This window comes from Onthophagus taurus, chromosome 5 (genome assembly GCF_036711975.1).
Source record: "Onthophagus taurus isolate NC chromosome 5, IU_Otau_3.0, whole genome shotgun sequence".
Lineage (NCBI taxonomy): Eukaryota > Metazoa > Arthropoda > Insecta > Coleoptera > Scarabaeidae > Onthophagus > Onthophagus taurus.
The window spans coordinates 10164608-10186122 of record NC_091970.1 but is presented as its reverse complement, the minus strand read 5'-3'; the positions used below and the strand labels follow the sequence as shown (position 1 = coordinate 10186122).

Sequence of the window (21515 nt, the reverse complement as noted above, 5' to 3'; positions counted from 1 at the left end):
CCAATCATGAACTCTACGCATCATATTATCCGATATACGGTGTAAATCATTAATGCATGGATTACGGATCAACAGGGTAGCATCATCAGCATAAAGAAAGCATTCAACATTGTTCCCAACATACGATTACCTTCAACGTAATCATATATACGGTTAAAGACTATACGCTCAAAAATTTTAGAAAAAGCAAGTAAGATACTAATTGGCCTATAATTGCCAGCATCCTGCACATCAATTGATTAGCTTTGTTAATGGAAAAATTTTTCTTTAAACATCGCATTGAAACGCCATAGATATCTTTGGTACTACTATTTTTCGAGGATTGCAACAATTGACGCACCTCAGTTTGAGAAACCTCATCCAGCCCCAAACATTTTCTCGTGAATAGAGGCATATTGATATTACACATGTTTAAAGCTGAAGATGATACAGTTGGAAGAGACTCAACTAACTTTTCCGGTAAATCAACCAAGTACCTATTTAATGTATGAGGATCAAAGGTAGCTGAAGATTTCTTTCGATGGCCTATATTTCCATTTATTACATTCCAGTTAGCCTTCATCCTATTGGTTGATTGTTTTATATACTGTGAAGCTGCCTGTGTTTTGGCAGCCCCTAAGGCTGTCCTGTATTGAGAGCGAATTTGATTTTTCAGGGTTAGCAAATTACCTGTCTTGTCCTTTTTATATAAATTGCAAACAAATTGAAAGCTTTGTCTCATTTTTCTTAAAGAGTCATTAAACCACAATACCATTATCTCTATTTCTCGATTGGCATTGGCGTTCAGGATAGCTCGTAGTAAAGCATTCCATAAATTTAAGATGAAAAAGCTCGAACTTGGCATTCATTTCTAAATATTATTATTATTATTAAGAGTTTATTGTATACAGTAATTGTTTACAATTCTTTACATTATTCAAATATTACTTTCACTCTCTACCCTCTTCCTCCATTTCCACGCCCTCGGCTCCTCGGCCCAATCATCCCCTCACCCATCCCTTTGTCTCCTCACCCCCATCACCATTCTCATCCATCGTTTCCCCTCTCCCCCCTCTCCTAAGATCTGCCTTCGGTCCATCTCCTCCTCCCTCAACTCACTGCACCCATTCACCATGTGTTCTAACGTTTCCCATTCCTCCCTGCACAGCCTACACCACCTCTCCTCATCGGCCATCCAGTATTTGTTGGCTCTCTCCTCGTTTCCACAACGGAACCTAGCCACCAACTTTTTCCCTTCCTCATCTCTTTCCAATAACAAGTATCTAGGCAGCCCCTCTGTAATTATGTCCCTGTATCTTTCGTTATACCTTCCCTCTTTTATTTGTGTCCTTCTTTCCTGTCTCTGCACATCTCGGTCCCTGTCTCTCAACTCCCTCCACATCTCCCTACCCACCCTTCGTCTACTATTTATCTCCGTTACCGAGTAGCCCGCTCGTCTATAATAGTTGTCTCTGTGTCCTTTCCCATATCTGACCTTTCCCTCTCTAATTTCCCTCCAACACTCCCCCAGGATCCCGCAGCTTGGCCTCCCTTCTATTCTTTCTTCATATTTCACTGCCCTCCTGCCCGCCTCCACCCTGACCTTATCCACCTTTACCTCTTCCCTCACTATATACCCCGGTGTTTCTCTCGCAACCCCAAGCACCCATCTCCAATATCTAGCCTGCACGTCCTCCAGCGGTCCCTGCTCCCTCCATCCCCATACCTCTGCCCCATACATCATCACACTGCTAACCAGACCTTCAAACATAATCTTCCTCGCTGCCACATTCCTTCCAAAGACTCTCTTCCCCCAACCCCATACTTGTCCCATCACCTTATTCGCCTTTTTTGCCATAGCTATCACATGCGACCCCTCCCTGTTATCCTCCCTAAACACATACCCCAAGTAAGTATACTCCCTAACCTCCTCGATCTCCTTTCCCTCCCATCTCCAGTTTTCTGTTCTTTTTCTCCCACCCTTACAAAACTTCATCATCCTTGTCTTCCCCACATTCACTTCCAGCCCCTTCCCCCTAAAATATCTTTCCAATGTCTTTATCATCTCCTTCATCTCCACCGCTTCTCTCGCCATGACCACGATGTCATCCGCGTATGCTAACATATGCACCTTTCTACCTCCCACCACCAATCCTCCCATCTGCCCCTTCCCCAATCTTTCCTCCAGGTCCGCCGTATACAGTGCAAACAGACTTGGGCTCAGCGGACATCCCTGCCTCAGTCCCTTCGTCGTCCAGAACACGTCGCTCAACTTATCTCCCACTTTTATCCTAGCCATCGTCTCCATGTATATTTCCTTCACTCTAGCAATTAGGTGTTCCGTTATCCCCCTCCTCCCCATCTCCTCCCACAACTTCCCCCTATCCACCTTATCAAAAGCCGCCTTCAAATCTATAAACAGGGCGTACAATTTCCCTCCCTTCTTATCCAGCTCTCTATCTGCCAAATGCTTCAACACATACACGTTGTCGATTGCTCCCCTTCCCTTCCGAAAGCCTGCCTGCCCATCCGGCAAAATTCCCCCCAACTCCATCTCCTCCTCCAATCTTCCCAGCAGTATCTTCGTGTATACCTTGTATGCCGAGTCTAGTAGGTTAATTCCCCTGTAGCTCTCTACACTTCCCTTATTACCCTTTTTATATACTGGGCAAATTACCCCCACTTTCCATCCCTCTGGAATCCCACCCCCTCTCCATACGATATTCATCCCCTCCAACAACTTCACTCGCACCACCCTTGATGCTTCCAACCATGCTTCGTTATATATCCCATCTTCACCTGGCGCCTTTCCCTTCTTCAATCTCCTAAGCACCGCCTCCATCTCCTCTCCTGCTATCTCCTCTCCCCCATCTCCCTCATATCCTCCCAACCTCGTTAGCCTCGTTTCAACCCCTCCCAATAATCCCATAAAGTAACTCTTCCATTCTGTCATGTGTATTTCGCTGGTTATCGTCTCCCTACCCTTCTTTCTTTTTTTCAGATACCTCCAGACCTCCCCTTCCCTTGTTATCCCCCTAATCTCTGCCGCCTCCTTCTCCCTCAATTCTGTTTTCTTTCTACTGCATAACTCTCTGTATTCTCTCCTGGCTTCCCTATATCTATCCACCCCTATCTTCCCCCGTCTCCACAGCCTCAACCTCCTTCTCGCCTCCCTCTTCGCCTTCTTGCACTCGCCATCATACCAGTCGTTCCTCCCCACTTTGTCCCCCCTACGTACACACTCCCTTTTCAGTGTTGCCTGCCGCACTACCTGGGTAAGCTCTTCCAACCCGTTGATCTCTTGTATCCTCTGTTGCCAAGTGTCGAGGTTTCCCTGTAGAATGCTACCCCTTCTTCCGACCAATCTGTCCTGATGAACTTGCTACCCAGTTCCGCTCGCCTTCTGCCGCCCACCCCCTTTACCTCCACCTCCAACGGTTGGTGATCCGACTCTACCGCTTCTCCCACTTTAAACCTTTCCACCATTTCTAAATAATCGTCATTCAAAAAATCCCAGCACTAAATTAATTGAAAAAACTTATAGTTCCAGCCTCAGTTATTGGCCGAAACATCAACTATATCCTCTTCCACTGAATTCGTAATTGCCTCAAGACTCAGTGCTGGGCTCTGAATCGCCTAATGTCCTAATTCTTTGCCTCTATAAGCTGCCCTATTGTAACCAGGGTCGCCCTCGGGATAACATCAAAGAACAAATAACCAATTCAATTTTTATTATATATATTATATACCTAATTGTATCTTAATTACATATTAAAATCAAAAATTAAATGTACGCGATTTTTGGCTAGCAAATTCTTCAATCGCTTCGTGAATATTTAAAGAATAAGCGATTTCACTTTCAATTGCAATAATTGAAAGATTGGTCAAACGTTCTTGAATCATTGACGTTCGTAAGTAATTTTTAATTGTGTTTAATTTCGAAAAACTTCGCTCTCCAAACTACTGGAATTGTCAGTATAAGTTTTAAACTTGTGGCCACATTTGGGAAAGAATTTTCTAAGTTGTGCTTATATAAATACTTTATGAGTTCTTCGGGCTGCTTTCTATCTTTTATGGTTATTTTCAAAGAAATCAACTCTTCATATAATTCTACTCCGTTGATATCGGATGATCCATCTTTGAATTTATTATTGTCAACAAATTTGTATATAAATCCAAAAGATTGTTCATAACTTGGGTGATAACAGATGAAATGGCTGTATCTCATATGGTACGTACTCACCACGTGCTCACGCATGCCTCTTGAGTACAGTGTGTTAATTAATTATCGTACCCGACGTCATCATTGCAAGTATGCAACCAATATCACAGCATTGGTATTGCAGTACGAGATTTGCGATATTGGTTGTATACTTGCATTGATGACGTCGGGTACGATAATTAATTAACACTGTGTAGAATAGACATCACTGAGACAGATGTATATATATCTCCACTCTAGCCTTGACACTCTTTTGCTGCCGTATTCAGCGATATAGGAGATAGTATACAGGGTGATTCTCAACCTATACGCATAAACTTCGGGATTTATTTCTTATGATAAATAATGACTAATAGGTGATAAAAATTGTAGTAAAAGATTTTAGTTTCCTAGATATCCAATATAATCGGCGACATCTAGATAATGGGTTTTGGTGATCGCCCAACCTTAATCCTCTTGATTTTATTTTTGGGGTCACTTAGAAAGTATAGTGTATGCCACGGAAATTAATACTGAGCAATATTGCAAAATCGGATACATGCTGCTTCCGCGCTTTTTGGCCGCGCTAGTGGGAGATCGTAGATTCGGGGAGCCCAATTGTGTATAAAAAATATCGGAAATAAATTTGAAAACTTGCTGTGTTGTTATTTTAAAATGTTCTATGTATTCTTGATTTGTTGAGAATCACCCTGTATATATGGGTACGATAATTAATTAACACACTGTAGCTCCACAAACAGTTTGTTAGTTCTTTTTTTTTTTCTTATCATAGTCATAGTGAGCAACTTGAGGAAGTTTGTTTTATAAATACCTGAAGAATACTTCCAAATCTAGATATTAATCACTTATCAACTCCTGTCTCTGCAGCGGTTTCACTTGCATGCTTAAAAAATCGGCTTGACTCGCTCCCAGTGTTGGGCATCCCACTTCCTTGAACTACTTTGTCCACTTTTACAGTGTGCGCTGGAAGGCTTCCTATATCGGCCATCAATGACCTCAAAAACTCCTAAGATATCAAGTTTTGCGTAAATTATCCTTTTTCTTGCAATTTTAGTTCTCTATGCACATAAGGAAACGGTCAGTTATCTCTTAAAGTAAGATAGCTAACGAAAAATGTTAAGATACAAAAGTTTTAGTAGTTTTTTAAAGCTATAAAAACAATAAAGACAAATTAAGTATACAGGGTCAATCAAAAAGTTATAACGAAATAAAATTACGTTTTCTTTAATGAAACATCCTGTATATTATTCCATATTTCAGTTCATCTCGAAATTCTAAACAAAATTCATGTAACACATCTATGTCTATGATGTGTTTAACTTAATGGGTGTAACTTAACCGTTTTCTAGATATCGAACTTTTAAAAGTTTACGAATTTATTTCATTACGTAATTAATCTTTGGGCGCAAATTATTTAAACTAAGATTAGAACTAACACTAGAAACTTTCGGGTTTTGCCGTGCGTCTTTTAATAAAAGGTTTGACGTTTCGGATGCCATGTTGCAACCTTCTTCAGAAACTGGTTCGAAGTGACGAGATCAAAAAATCGGTAAGTATACATAAGTCGGAAAAACTAATTAATAATCAGTTAACGCTAATTACAAACTAATTAATAACTAATTGCGTCGCGTTCGGTGTGAGGCGGGAAGAGGTCTTCGTGTTCACCACCATCTTCCATGTTCTACTAAGCTCCCAGCCATCCTCTCTGTTGACGTTATTTTTATGTCGGTGAATCTCTATGGCTTCTCTTGTCAGTCTTTGGTAGTATCTGTTGTCCCTAGCCAGCACCTTTGATTGTTCGAAGTCTATTCGGTGCCCCTCTGCATGGCAATGTTCCGCAACCGCCGACTGCTGGATCTTCTTCAGCCTTACATCCCTCTCATGCTCCTTGATGCGGCACTCGACGTTGCGTCCAGTTTGGCCAACATAAACCTTCCCACAACTACACGATAGTCGATAGACTCCCGCTCCTTTTAATGGAGTTAGTTTGTCCTTGGCTATCGGGAGTGTGTTCCGAATTTTGCTGACCGTACCGTACCGCACTACGATGTCGTTCTTCTTGAGGTGCCTAGCAATTTGTTCCGTTACACCTGAAACATAGGGAAGACAGATAAATCCAAGTGGTTTTGTACTTACCGTGTCCTCTTTCTGCTTTCGCTGCTTGATGGCCTGGTTGATGTCCCTCGAAGTGTATCCATTCTTCTGCAGCACGCCTCGTAGAAAGTGTTGCTTCTTCTTCAAGTTCTCTCCTTCACATAGTATCGCTGCTCGCTGAAATAATGTACGGACCTCTTCTGTTGGGGATGATGATGTGAACATGCCTGTAAATACCTGTTGGTATGGGTCTTCTTTCGGTATACACCAAGTTCTATATCTCCATTTGTCGTCCTGGTGACCAACACATCTAGGAAAGCTAGGTTTTTGGCAGTTTCTATTTCCATGGCGAACTTAATCATAGGATGTTGAGAGTTCAAGTGATCCAAGAACTCTTGGAGCCGTTTTTGACCATGTTGCCATATCACAAACGTGTCATCCACATATCGGAGCCATAGTTTTGGTTTCCACTGGCTCTTCTTCAAAGCGTCCTCTTCGAATAATTCCATGTACAAATTAGCTATAACTGGCGATAGTGGAGATCCCATGGCTGCCCCTTCAAACTGCTCGTAAAATTCTCCTTTCCAGCTGAAATACGTCGACGATAAGCAATACTCCACCAGATCTGGCACGTATCCTGGTAAACCCTCCGGAATGAGTTTTCGGCGAAGACCCTCTACAGCATCCTTAACTGGTACCCTAGTAAAAAGGGATTCCACATCGAAACTTACCAACATATCCCCAGCATCCAGCTTTACACCTTTTACCGATTCCACAAAATGTGTAGAATCCCTGACATACGATTCCGTGTTACCTGTAAAGGGGGACAGAATCTTTGCAAGATGTTTAGCCAGCTGGTATGTTGGGGAGTTGATGGCGCTGACGATAGGGCGGAGGGGAACGTCTGGTTTGTGTATCTTCGGTAGTCCGTAGATTCTTGGTGGTACCGGCGCCTGCACAAACAAACATTTCTGTTGTTCTGCTGGAATTCCTGTGGATTTTATCAGTTCCTTCATTTTTCTAACGATTTTGTCTGTGGGGTCCTTCTTGATCTTCCTGTAGGTGGCTGGGTCCAGTAAGTTCATCATTTTGTCGTCGTATTCTTTCCTGTCCATAACAACGGTGGCATTCCCCTTGTCTGCTGGTAACACGACGATTTCTGATTTTTCTTTTATAGATCGGAGTGCCTTCTTTTCACCAATCGTCAAGTTGGATTTTGGTGGTTTTGCTGACTTCAATACTCTCGCAACTTCTTGTCGGATCTCTTCGGCTTTCAGTGCAGGCATCCCTCGAACAGCTGCTTCCACTTCGCAGATGATTTCCTCCTTTGGGACCTTCTTCGGGGCGCTTGCGTAGTTCAATCCTTTGGCGAGCACAGAGGTTTCGTCTTTCGTTAGTGGGACATTCGATCTGTTAATGACGATTGTTTCTACTGGTAAACTATTACCTTTCTTCTTTTGCGACCGGCGTTCCAGAGATTCAAACTTCTTGATGTGTGTGTCACGGGTCTTCTGAAATTCGCGATTAGCCTTCTCCATTGTTAGTCTGTCCACTTTGTCCCAGTCTTCTCCGGATATACAATTGGAAAGTGAGAGGTGGAGTCGTAGTAACTTCTCACTTATTTTTTGTAGATCATTGAAGGTCTTGTGGATTCTTTCTCGTAGCAGTGCTTGTTCTGTCCTAATCAAAATTCTACGTGCTGCAGCGGAGTCGATGTGGTGCTTCACCTTCAAGAAGGTTGGCGTTACTTTCTTCTCTCTGCATCTTCGTAGAAAGGCCAAACTGCTCAACAACTTGCGTTGTCTAATTCGTGAGTTATCCAAATCCTTGATTTGTTTGTTGATATCCTCCCCATAAAGGTTAATAATATAAGTACGAAGGCTTTCACGGCCGGTGTGAATTAAACTAAGATTAGAACTAAAGTCTTCGTACTTATATTTAAACTATTTTTGTATTTTTAATGTGTTATGTCATTGCGTTGTTATAGAGGTGAGAAACATTCAAAGGTAACTTGATGGAATTATGAACATAATCGACAAAAATATTTTTGTGTAATTTATAAGTGTAAATTTCAAAGTTCAATATCTTGAAAACGGTTAAGTTTATGTTTACGATGTGCTACATTAATTTTATTTAGAATTTCTAGATGAACCAAAATATGGAATAATATACAGGGTGTTCCATTAAAGAAAACAACTTGGTTTCGTCATAATTTTTTGACTGACCTATAGATTTTAAAAAACACTAAAATTTTTGTATCTTAACATTTTTCACTAGGCTATCTTACTTTAGGAGCCTTACTCCAAGCTTTACATTACTACACAATGTAAAGCTTGGAGTGAGAAAATGTTGTTCCATAATTATAGCAAATTTCAAGTAAATCAGCTTTTAATAACTGAACTTCACCCTCGACTTCGTCAGTATCAATCTCTTTATTATCATAAACTGCCATTAATTCGATTAAATCATCCTCATCTAAAGGACTTTCTCGCAACTTTTCATGGATATCGGCCTCTTGCATGTTGTTAAAATCTTTGCCACCAATTACATTTGGTAAAGTTATAATTTCTGAACACTCAGCTGACTTTTGTACAACGAAAATTCCACTTTTAACACATGCTGCCAAATTTTGTTTCCAACAAGTACAGTCATCATTCCAAGTATGCAACCAATAACGCGATTTGCGTATTGCAATACGACTAATGTAATATTGGTTACATACTTGCAATGATGACGTCGAATACGATAATTAATTAACACAGTGTACATATTTATTAACGCAAAATTTGATGTCAAAAGAAGCATGTGTAATATTCTTCAATGTATTTATAATAATAATAATAATAATAAACTGCTTTATTGTTCTCCTAGCATACCAAAAAAAAAAAATCATTGCAATAAATCATTGAAGAAAAAACAAAAAATAAACAGTAAATAAAATTAAATAATTGCCAATAAAAAACATAAAAGATTCATACATGAGAACAATCTTATGGCATGGTTCAACTAATGTTGTTCTTCCACCATACCATAAAGAATTTAAACATTAATAGAATGCGCATTAACTGTAACATACAACAAAAAAAAAAACATTATGCAGATGTAAAGCCATTTTTACAAACGTGAAGGTCACTGCCATCCATGCAAATAATTTAGCACGTGTCTTTTAAAAGTTATTGATGATGCACACACTGTCCACTCAAGAGGAAGTTCATTCATTGTCTTAGCGATCTGATAGGAAAATGACTTTTTGAAAAAAGCTTTATGAAAAATAGGTGGAGATAATCTCCCTTTAAATCTAATATTTACAGTGTGTACATCCCCGCGAAAACTTATTTTGTTATAGAGGTAAGGTGGCTTATAAAGATGGAGGACCCGGTGGTAGAGACATACAGAGTGCAGCACCCTCCTTCCCTGCATGTTTAACCATTTTAATTCCGGCAACTTATCACTTACATGTTCACTTCGGTGAAGACCAAACAGTAAACGTATACAGGAATTTTGTGTTTTTTGAATTTTTTCTTTTAAGACATAGGACAAAAAAGGAGAGTACAGAACATCTGCATAGTTAAAAAGTGAGAGGACCAGACTTTCACAGAGATATTTCCTTGTTTTATGGTTCAAATAATGTCTGTTCGAGTAGATAACCTTTTGTATGCATTTGTTGATGTGATCATTAAAAGTCAAATTCTCGTTTATTAAGACACCCAAGTTTCGTACTGTTTTATGGAATTGTAACGGTTCATTGTTCACAAATAGATGGAGGGTGTCTGCAACTTGCTGTCTGAGGCTCTTTGGACCGAAAACAATGGCAAGAGACTTACTCTGATTTATATGAAGCCCATGGCGGTCGGAAATATCACATAAAGCTTGCAAATCACTATTTATATCTATACCCGCTTTAACCACCTCAGACGGAGGGAAGGCATAGTACAGCTGGGTGTCGTCTGCGTAAAAGTGCGCCTTACAATGTGAAATGGATTTGATAAAATTTGATGTGTATAATGCATACAAAATAGGCGAAAGAGTCGATCCCTGCGGCACCCCCGATCTCACTTCCAGAAAATCAGAGCAATCAACCCCTACCGATACTGCCTGTTCTCTACCTGTCAGAAAATCATTTAACAACTTTTTTGCATTATATTCAAAACCAATATAACCTAGTATTGCTGAGAGTGTTTCATGATCAACTGTGTCAAATGCCTTGGAATAATCCAGCAAACAGAGTACCGTCATCCTACCCCTATCACTTTCCCGCAGGATATCATCGATAATGTGAATTAGTGCTGTAGCACAACTAAATCCCCTTCTAAAACCGGACTGATTTACGGGTAGAATATTATTATCTTCCACATAACTATTTATTTGTTCAAATAAAATTCGTTCCATAACCTTTGACAACACCGGCAGCACACTTATTGGCCTCAGATCACTTAAAGCAGTTGGTGCGTTCGATTTAGGCAAGGGCTTTATCAACGCTTTTTTCCAGATGGTAGGGAATACACCACTAACAATACAAGTATTAATGAGATTACAAAGGTAAGGTGTAATATGTGAACAACACAAATCAATACATTTAATATTGAGGTAGTCATATCCGGAAGCTTTACTTTTGATAGTGCTGATAGCCTTTTCAATTTCGAACTCATCAACAGTATGAAAACCGAAGGTTAAATCATTTAGTTTATTGCAGTTATAAAAGTTTAATAATTCATGATCAGGACTATGACTTCTGGGTATTGCATTGACAAAAAAGTTGTTAATAGCGTTTGGGGAACCAAGGTGTTTAGGTATTGAAATAATATTTCTTTTAAACATTCCGGCATTTCTCAATGAATTCCAGCTGTTATTTGTAATTCCCAATTGAAATTCAAAGTATGCCTTACGTTCTAGAATTATTGATTTATTAACCAAATTACGCAACGACTTGTAATAATCCCATTTAGCAGATGTTTTATTTGACTGATAATTTGTAAAGGCTTTATCTCTTAAGCTTTGCATAAATTTTATATTCTGTGTTATCCAAGGTGACGGGGGACCAGTATGTGTACTTACTTTGACAGGTGCATGGAGATCTAAGATATTAGTTATCTGTTCCATTAAGAATTCGGCTTTGACGTTAGACTCTTCTATATCAAAGATATAAGAAAAAGGAACTTGCCGAAGATCATTTAGAAAACTGTCGTAATGAAAGTTTCCGAATGACCTGGCTATATTTTGAAAGCTTGATTTGATATGTGTTGCGCCCTTAAGGTTAGAATAAATTATATTGTGATCTGAGATACCATGGGTGGTATACACACCACTTACGTTGACTATATGGGGTTTCGAAATATAAAAAACGTCAATTAATGTAGAAGTCTGGCCCGTCACCCTTGTGGGGTCATTTATAAGCTGTACCAAACCAAAAGAATCACAAACATCTGTTAAAGCCATGGTTGACACGTTGCCCGGTATTAATAAATTAATATTCAAATCACCAGTAAACACAACAGTGTCCACTGTCGGCACCACATTTGCAAACGTATTCTCCAACTCATTTAAGAATGATCTATAGAAAAACTTAGGTGGCCGATAAGCAACGCCTACAGCAAAAGCGGTACCACCCAAGCGAAATGACAACCATAGCTGTTCGATAACATCAGTAGTATCAAGCACTCTATATTTGTAGTTTATAGTACTTCAACAAGAGACAAATTTCTTTCTTCTACTTATCGATAATATACAGGCTGTCTCACGTAACTGGTTCGTTAAACTTTTTTAGGTTCCACTATTCGTACAGTTTTGAAATTTTGGTAGCATGGATTGTTTATTCGGAACTTTCGATCTACAATATTTTCAAGATGGCTGCTACTTCCGGTCTACCGGAAATAGACCATAACTTCGTTATTTTAAATGAAATGCTATAGTTTTTATTACACCTTTTTCGTCTTTCGTTTTCGAGTTATTTTGATTTTAAGTTTTTTCTTTGGCAAATTTCACCATGCTCTTTAAAACCCCATATCCCATGCTCTCTCTTTGACTATCTAGTCCTTGAAAAAGCAGGGAAATGTTTAGGCCACTTATAACGATTGCGACCATAATAGTATTGTGGAGTAGTTTCACTGTTATCAACTTGACTTTGACTTTCCTTATTTGATTTAACTTGCTCCATCGCTCAAGTCGTCATCATATTCACGAGGCAAAAGATATAAGGCAAAAACTAGTGTCTGGGATGCCAAAATATCCCACGCTAGTACTTAAGGGTTAAACGATTTCTCATTCAAGTGTTATAAGTACATTTGGTTCACTTTCCAATACATCAAATCAACGTTATTATCTAGTGTCGTCGAGATGGCTTCCGAACATGACGGTGCATCTCATATCATAGCTCCTAAATGGAAAACCCCGTTAAGTTGAGGTTTGTATTCATAATGTATCAGTTACTTCGGCGTAATTTTTTATTTATTAATTTAAACAACTGTCTAAATGTTTTAATAAAAATACAATGTCCAGATTATTTATACATACAGAAATAAGAATTAATAAATTTATTAAAACGATTTTGGTAATGCCACATCAACCGAACTAACACTTTATGAATATTAATCTGAACTCAATGAGGTTTTGCATTTAAGACCTATGATATCAGTTCCAGCGGTCAATGACACATTGTGCTCTACTTTTTCGTAATAACTAGAACAAATCGAAGAATTTTTCCTAAATCGATGTTAAAAGATCGTATTGTCAAGTACAGTGTGTTAATTAATTATCGTACCCGAATACGCAACCAAATAGGCAAATCGTGTATTGCAATACCAATACTGTGATATTGGTTGCATACTTGCAACCACGATAATTAATTAATGCAGTATAGTTGTACATTGATGTATTGATGAAGACAGACTTTATACATATAAATCCGCATTTTGCATGGAGTATTTACGATTATCTGCAGTACTTTACTTTGCCACGTCTATAGATCATCTTCACGTTGCTATTACTTGAGCATTCCCAAAGTTAAATACCATATACCCAGATCGACACCTTCTATTTCAAAGGTTCTACATACCATTATCGGTACCTGGCCTCCCTCAATTTTTTTTCCAAGCCACCAGTTTCTGGACCAAAGCATATCTCTGGCGTATTTGTCCGTCGCGTCCTTCCATCTTCCTTTCGGCTTTTCGCTCCAGTTTTTGTGAAATAGTTGCTGCAGTATCCTTCCCTCCGTCATTACGACATAGTCCTGGCCATTGTAAGCTTTGGATCTTGATGTACTTTATGAGCATTGGTTCCATGTAGGAGTTGTAGGTTTCTCCTGATTCTTCTTCTCCATATATTAAGCTTACAATCCTTCTCGTCGAAGACGATCTTCCTCTTAATGCTGTTTACCAGTTTCTGAGTTAGTGTCTAGAACAAACAGCCATTTGTCACTATAAGCCTTGAAATTGTTTTATAGATCCGAAACTTTATCTTCCTGCCATCCCTCGCTAGCTCCATTCCAAGAATACGAATTGTAAGACCACCTCTTTATCATTCTTCATGTCACCACCCACGAATCTGCCTGATTAGTATTCTCTATATTTCGTTTATCTAGTAGATAGTCTATGTCATTATCTTCTCCTTTCTTCCAACGTGTAGTAGGTAGGCTCTGCCTGTTTTCTTCCTATACTCCTTCAAATGTAGACTTCATCCTTTCCAAAAGTGGTCAGGCTACCAAAACGCTTTTGATAACTTGACTCTTTCATGTTTTTCTGTTTACGTGCTTGTTTCAGCAGTTTCTTCGGCTTCTTGTCTATTTTATCACGTCTTGTATGTTGCCCTGTTGTCGTCGGTCTTCACTTTTGACTCTGTCATATAGTGATTTTTATTTCACTACATATATGGCACTAGAACGCTTCTGCATTGGCGATATTTAGTTTTATGGCAGAGATATTTAGTCTTCTATCAAACAGTTTCTGGCATTTCGTGCATATTTTGATAAATTTCGCAATATAAAGGAAACTACAATAAATAAGCATAGACCATGTTTATAGAGGATTTGTAGAGAATTAAATTGTCACCCTGTATAAGATACTCTGCTACAACAAATAACAATCTACGTATCTCGTCTTTGATAACATCTCAAGAGTAATCGTACCAATTTAAAGCTTGAATGAACGTCGGATTCGTTTAAATTCAAATCTCGTTTTCGGTGGCTTTCAAAGACCCTATTTCAAATGTAAAATATTACTGAAAACAGGAGCCTTTAACCCCGGAAACAAATCCGGCACCGTTATAAATCCCAGAGAAAATCCGCCCCACGTCAGATGATACATGTAATTATTACATCCTATCTCGTATTGTTGAAATTGAATGTTTTTTAACCCCTCATCGTTTTAAGTAAACAAACAGAAAAAAATTGATTCATTTTAAACGAACAAACAGTAAAAATAATATCTCAGACGATTTTTAATTAAAAATTCCGGAGTTCGTAGAAAAATAGAAACAAAAAGAACTAAATTAAACGTTAAGATAAAAATTTTTATTTAATACGATACAAAAATCAATGTTTCGAATGAGCTTTAACTGGTTGAAAAGGAACGTTTTGGTGCAATTCGTAACAAAGGGTGACTGGGGAGGGGGTGGGGAGCATCGAAACACCCACAGATGTCGACGACGTGTGCTTAAAATAGGGGTGTCCAATTGTTCCACAACGTTCCACCCTCAGTTGACATCATATTCTGCTGGGTGTACCTCATTTTTTTTTCAAAGCATGGACTCGATAAAACAAATCAAAACCAACGAAAACCCAACTGAAATTGTTTTCAACAACGCTTTAATAGAAGAAAATCAAGTATTGTTGGCCGAAAATGTTTGGAAGAAAATTTTGATTGAGGGAAAAATCGAAAATCACGAAGATTTGAAGTTGATGTATTTAAAATGTTTTCAAGGGTGCGATTTGAAATATTTAATGAGTGAAAAGTGATTTTAAATAATTATTTTTGTTTTCTATAATAATTCTATACAAAAAAATAATTATGTTTTATTTGAAATTGTTTATTTTTATTTGCAATAAAATTTTTTTAAAAACTCGAATTATCTAATCTTAATAGTTTCTTAGGAAATGAAAAATCCTTTAAAATGAGCCCAAACTCGATATATTTAGGTGTTATCATACTCAAGATATCTTTTTTTATAAAAATAAGATGGCGGAAATTAAAAAAAAATAATTAGCCATCTATTTGGCAAAATCTTAATCTCCATTGAATTTCCTTTAAATTAACTCCAAACACGATCAAGTTATCTCAAAAAACAACCAAGATAATCTTATTACAACATTATTTTGACAGTTGATGTTTGACGTTTGACATTTTTAGGTTAATTTACAAAAACAAATATTTTTAAAGATAAACGAGTCGTGTTTGGATTCATTTTACAAGATTTCTTTTTCTTAATAACTTGCTAAAGATAAAAAATAATATTTATCCAATTCCGGTTTTTTAAATTTAAAGTTTTTTAATTAAAATTCTTAATCTCCATTAAATTTCCTTTAAAATAACTCCAAACACGATCAAGTTATCTTTAAAAGCAACCAAGATAATCTTATTACAACATTATTTTGACAGTTGATGTTTGACATTTTTAGGTTAACTTACAAAAAGAATTATTTTTAAAAATAAACGGGTCGTGTTTGGACTCATTTTACAAGATTTCTTTTTCTTAATAAGTTGCTAAAGATAAAAAAAATTTTTCTCCTCTTCCGGTTTTTAAAATTTCAAATTTTTTAATAATAATTCTTAATCTTCATTAAATTTCCTTTAAAACAACTCCCAACACGATCAAATTATCTTTAAAAACAACCACGATAATCTTATTATAACATTATTTTGACAGTTAATGTTTGACGTTTGACATTTTTAGGTTAACTTACAAAGAAAATTATTTTTAAAGATAAACGGGTCGTGTTTGGACTCATTTTACAAGATTTCTTTTTCTTAATAAGTTGCTAAAGATAAAAATATTTTTCTCCACTTCCAGTTTTTAAAATTTCAAGTTTTTTTAATAAAAATTCTTAATCTCCATTAAATTTCCTTTGTAACAACTCCAAACACGATCAAATTATCTTTAAAAATAACCAAAATAATCTTATTATAACATTATTTTGACAGTTAATGTTTGACGTTTGACATTTTTAGGTTAACTTACAAAAAAAAATATTTTTAAAGATAAACGGATCGTGTTTGGACTCATTTTACAAGATTTCTCTTTCTTAATAAGTTGCTAAAGATAAACAAAAATTTTCTCCACTTCCGGTTTTTAAAATTTCAAGTTCTTTAATAAAAATTCTTAATCTCCATTAAATTTCCTTTCTAACAACTCCAAACACGATCAAGTTATCGTTAAAAACAACCAAGATAATCTTATTATAACATTATTTTGACAGTTGATGTTTGACGTTTGACATTTTTAGGTTAACTTACAAAAAAAATTATTTTTAAACATAAGAGGGTCGTGTTTGGACTCATTTTACAAGATTTCTTTTTCTTAATAACTTGCTAAAGATAAAAAATAATATTTATCCGCTTCCGGTTTTTGAAATTTCAAGTTTTTTAATTAAAATTCTTAATCTCCATTAAATTTCCTTTAAAACAACTCCAAACACGATCAAGTTATCTTTAAAAACAACCAAGATAATCTTATTATAACATAATTTTGACAGTTGATGTTTGACGTTTGACATTTTTAGGTTAATTTACAAAAAAAATTATTTTTAAAGATAAACGGGTCGTGTTTGGACTCATTTTACAAGATTTCTTTTTCTTAATAACTTGCTAAAGATAAAAAATAATATTTATCCGCTTCCGGTTTTTGAAATTTCAAGTTTTTTAATTAAAATTCTTAATCTCCATTAAATTTCCTTTAAAACAACTCTAAACACGATCAAGTTATCTTTAAAAACAACAAAGATAATCTTATTATAACATTATTTTGACAGTTAATGTTTGACGTTTGACATTTTTAGGTTAATTTACAAAAAAAAACATTTTTAAAGATAAACTTGTCGTGTTTGGACTCATTTTACAAGATTTCTTTTTCTTAATAAGTTGCTAAAGATAAAAAAAAAATTTCTCCACTTCCGGTTTTTAAAATTTCAAGTTTTTTAATTAAAATTCTTAATCTCCATTAAATTTCCTTTAAAATAAGTCCAAACACGATCAAGTTATCTTTAAAAACAACCAAGACAATGTTATTACAACATTATTTTGACAGTTAATGTTTGACGTTTGACATTTTTAGGTTAATTTACAACAAAAATTATTTTTAAAGATAAACTTGTCGTGTTTGGACTCATTTTACAAGATCTCTTTTTCTTAATAAGTTGCTATAGATAAAAAAAAATTTTTCTCTACTTCCGGTTTTTAAAATTTCAAGTTTTTTAATAAAAATTCTTAATCTACATTAATGTTCCTTTAAAACAACTCCAAACACGATCAAATTATCTTTAAAAATAACCAAAATAATCTTATTATAACATTATTTTGACAGTTAATGTTTGACATTTGACATTTTTAGGTTAACTTACAAAAAAAAAAATTTTAAACATAAACGGTTCGTGTTTGGACTCATTTTACAAGATTTCTTTTTCTTAATAACTTGCTAAAGATAAAAAAAATTTGTCTCCACTTCCGGTTTTTAAAATTTCAAGTTTTTTAATAAAAATTCTTAATCTACATTAATTTTCCTTTAAAACAACTCCAAACACGATCAAATTATCTTTCAAAACAACCAAGATAATCTTATTATAACATTATTTTGACAGTTAATGTTTGACATTTGACATTTTTAGGTTATGTTAAAAAAAATTATTTTTAAAGATAAACGGGTCGTGTTTGGACTCATTTTACAAGATTTCTTTTTCTTAATAACTTGCTAAAGATACAAAAAATTTTTCTCCACTTCCGGTTTTTAAAATTTCAAGTTTTTTAATAAAAATTCTTAATCTACATTAATTTGCCTTTAAAACAACTCCAAACACGATCAAGTTATCTTTAAAAATAACCAAAATAATCTTATTATAACATTATTTTGACAGTTAATGTTTGACATTTGACATTTTTAGGTTAACTTACAGAAAAAAATATTTTTAAAGATAAACAGGTCGTGTTTGGGCTCATTTTACAAAATTTCTTTTTCTTAATAAGTTCCTAAAGATAAAAAAAAATTTTCTCCACTTCCGGTATTTAAAATTTCAAATTTTTTTAATAAAAATTCTTAATCGCCATTAAATTTCCTTTGTAACAACTCCAAACACGATCAAATTATCTTTAAAAATAACCAAAATAATCTTATGATAACATTATTTTGACAGTTAATGTTTGACATTTGACATTTTTAGGTTAACTTACAAAAAAAATTATTTTTAAAGATAAACGGGTCGTGTTTGGACTCATTTTACAAGATTTCTTTTTCTTAATAAGTTGCTAAAGATAAAAAAAAAATTTCTCCACTTTCGGTTTTTAAAATTTTAAATTTTTTAATAAAAATTCTTAATCTACATTAATTTTCCTTTAAAACAACTCCAAACACGATCAAGTTATCTTTAAAAACAACCAAAATAATCTTATTATAACATTATTTTGACAGGTAGTATTTGACGTTTGACATTTTTAGGTTAACTTACAAAAAATAATATTTTTAAAGATAAACAAACTTAATCTCCATTAAATTTCTTTTAAATCGGTCAAAACATGTCACGTTATTAAAAACACCCGAAATGTCACTTTAAATTTATTTTGACATTTGACGTTTCAATTTTTAGGTTAACTTTTTTATTTTTTAAGATAACCATGTCATGTTTGGGCTCATTTTAAAGGATTTTTCATTTCCTTTAAGAAAATGATTAAAAGAATTAATGATATAGAATTTGCTTATTTTTATTTATAATAAAATTAATTAATTTTTTTTTAAATTACTTATTGGAACGTAATGCTCATTAAAAATCCTTTAAAATGAGTACAAACTCGACGGGGGTATTTTTAAAAACAATCGAGATACAATCAATTAAAAAATGGCGTTCGTCGATTGTTTTTGGTTAATTTTTGTTGTATCTTTTTTGTTTTTTGAGATAAATGGGTCGTGTTTGGGCTCATTTTAAAGGATTTTTTATTTTCTCCAAGAAAATAAGGTTTAAATTAAAAAAAAAATAAATTTTTAAATTATTTTTTTTTATTTTACAAAAAATTTCTTAATAAAAATGACTAGTTCGTTTTTAATTTCTTAAATCTACTGATATAAATGACTAGATTAAATCGAAATTCTAATAAATCCTTAAGCAGTCTCTAAATAAATGACTAGAATACAAAAAAAGACGATGATAAATTATGGTTTTGGGTTTAAAAATTTTTCTACTAAATTTTGCATGATGGGGTGATTATTTGGGAGTCCTTGCTCGGTTAGAAACCTCATTGCTTCATTCGCGCAAGCAGAATAGCCCTGCTCAAAAGTATCCTCAAATTCGTCTTTTTCCAAATCTTTTTGTAACTCGCAAACTTTTTGTAAACAAATTCTCAGTAATTCATCCACTTTTTCTTTGCTATTGTTATCTTTATTTCCATGTTTTCTCGTCTGAAATTAATCATTTTTAAATAAGTCTTAAAAATGAACTCGAATTAACTCACTCTTTGCCGACTAGATTTACTCGAACAATTTGGTTGTTGATTTTTTTTAGGCACTTTCATTTCGACGAACAATTCACCCGGATTAAAAAATAATTATTAATTAATTTAGTTCTTTTTTAAGGTTATAATCCGCGAGGTGTACACTACAACACGAAAACTAAAGACTATTCTGCTCCTAAAATGTGAGGCGTAACTGGGCAGATGTTTACCTTCTCGAAAACAAAAAAAAATGTAAGGTATTCTGACCAATGAGAGCGCGATTTATGCTGTTGATCGCCGGCAGATGTTTCCCGAACAGATGCCTACCGTCAGCGACGGTCAGCTGTTGCTAGATTTCCTATCTTTGTCATTCAAGAAGACAGGTGTTAATACTTAATAGTTTTGATTATTTTAAAATAATAATTTTATTTTATTTTTTATTAAAAATTCGTTATCGTTGTGAGAAATCGCGTGAAATGAGCCCAAACACGATGGGGTTATCTCAAAAAACAACGGAGTTACGACAATCTTTAAAAAAGCGATCGTCGATTGTTTTTAATTTTTTGTTGTTGTATCTCGGTCGTTTTTTGAGATAAATTAGTCGAGTTTGGAGTTGTTTTAAAGGAAATTTAATGGAGATTCCGAAATTTTATTAAAGAACTTGAAATTTTAAAAACCGGAAGTGAATCCATTTTTTTTTAATTTTTAGTAACTTATTAAGGAAAAGAAATCTTTTAAAATGAGCCCAAACACGACCCGTTTATCTTAAAAAAATAATTTTTTTATAAGTTAACCTAAAAATGTCAAATGTCAAACATTAACTGTCAAAATAATGTGATAATAAGATTATCTTGGTTGTTTTTAAAGATAACTTGATCGTGTTTGGAGTTGTTTTAAAAGAAAATTAATGTAGATCAAGAATTTTTATTAAAAAACTTGAAATTTTAAAAACCGGAAGTGGAGAAAAATTATTTTTTGTCTTTTGCAACTTATTAAGAAAAAAAAAATTGTAAAATGAGTTCAAACACGACCCGTTTATCTTTAAAATTAACTTTTTTGTAAGTTAACCTAAAAATGTCAAATGTCAAACATTAACTGTCAAAATAATGTTATAATAAGATTATCTTGGTTGTTTTTAAAGATAACTTGATCGTGTTTGGAGTTGTTTTAAAGGAAATTTAATGGAGATCAAGAATTTTTATTAAAAAACTTGAAATTTTAAAAACCGGAAGTGGAGAAAAATTATTTTTTGTCTTTAGCAACTTATTAAGAAAAAAAAAATTGTAAAATGAGTTCAAACACGACCCGTTTATCTTTAAAATTAACTTTTTTGTAAGTTAACCTAAAAATGTCAAACGTCAAACATTAACTGTCAAAAAAATGTGATAATAAGGTTATCTTGGTTGTTTTTAAAGATAACTTGATCGTGTTTGGAGTTGTTTTAAAGGAAATTTAATTTAGATTAAGATTTTATATAAAAAAACTTTAAATTTTAAAAACCGGAAGTGGATGAAAATTCTTTTTTATCTTTAGCAACTTATTAAGAAAAAGAAATCTTGTAAAATGAGTCCAAACACGACCCGTTTATCTTTAAAAATAAT

General features: G+C 34.7%; 1 protein-coding gene and 1 long non-coding RNA gene across 2 annotated transcripts in view; one reads left to right on the top strand and one right to left on the bottom strand.

Annotated features, from left to right (window-relative positions):
• Nucleotides 1-21515, top strand: part of LOC139429878 (uncharacterized) — a 143055-nt gene that overhangs the window by 24889 nt on the left and 96651 nt on the right. The window lies entirely within an intron of this gene.
• LOC111420689 (uncharacterized) lies at nucleotides 15392-20172 on the bottom strand. The gene is made up of 2 exons (XM_023053734.2): nucleotides 19936-20172; nucleotides 15392-19882 (listed from the first exon to the last, which is right to left on the bottom strand). The coding sequence occupies exons 1-2, from the start codon at nucleotides 19993-19995 to the stop codon at nucleotides 19637-19639; spliced, it is 306 nt and encodes a 101-aa protein (XP_022909502.1). The 5' UTR covers nucleotides 19996-20172; the 3' UTR covers nucleotides 15392-19636.

Bases quoted from the DNA above. Each gene is read 5' to 3' on its own strand.
- LOC111420689 (XM_023053734.2), bottom strand. From the start codon at position 19,995: ATGAAAGTGCCTAAAAAAAATCAACAACCAAATTGTTCGAGTAAATCT. The intron at 19,883-19,935 runs GTGAGTTAATTC...GATTAATTTCAG, and splicing joins GTAAATCTAGTCGGCAAAGA to ACGAGAAAACATGGAAATAA.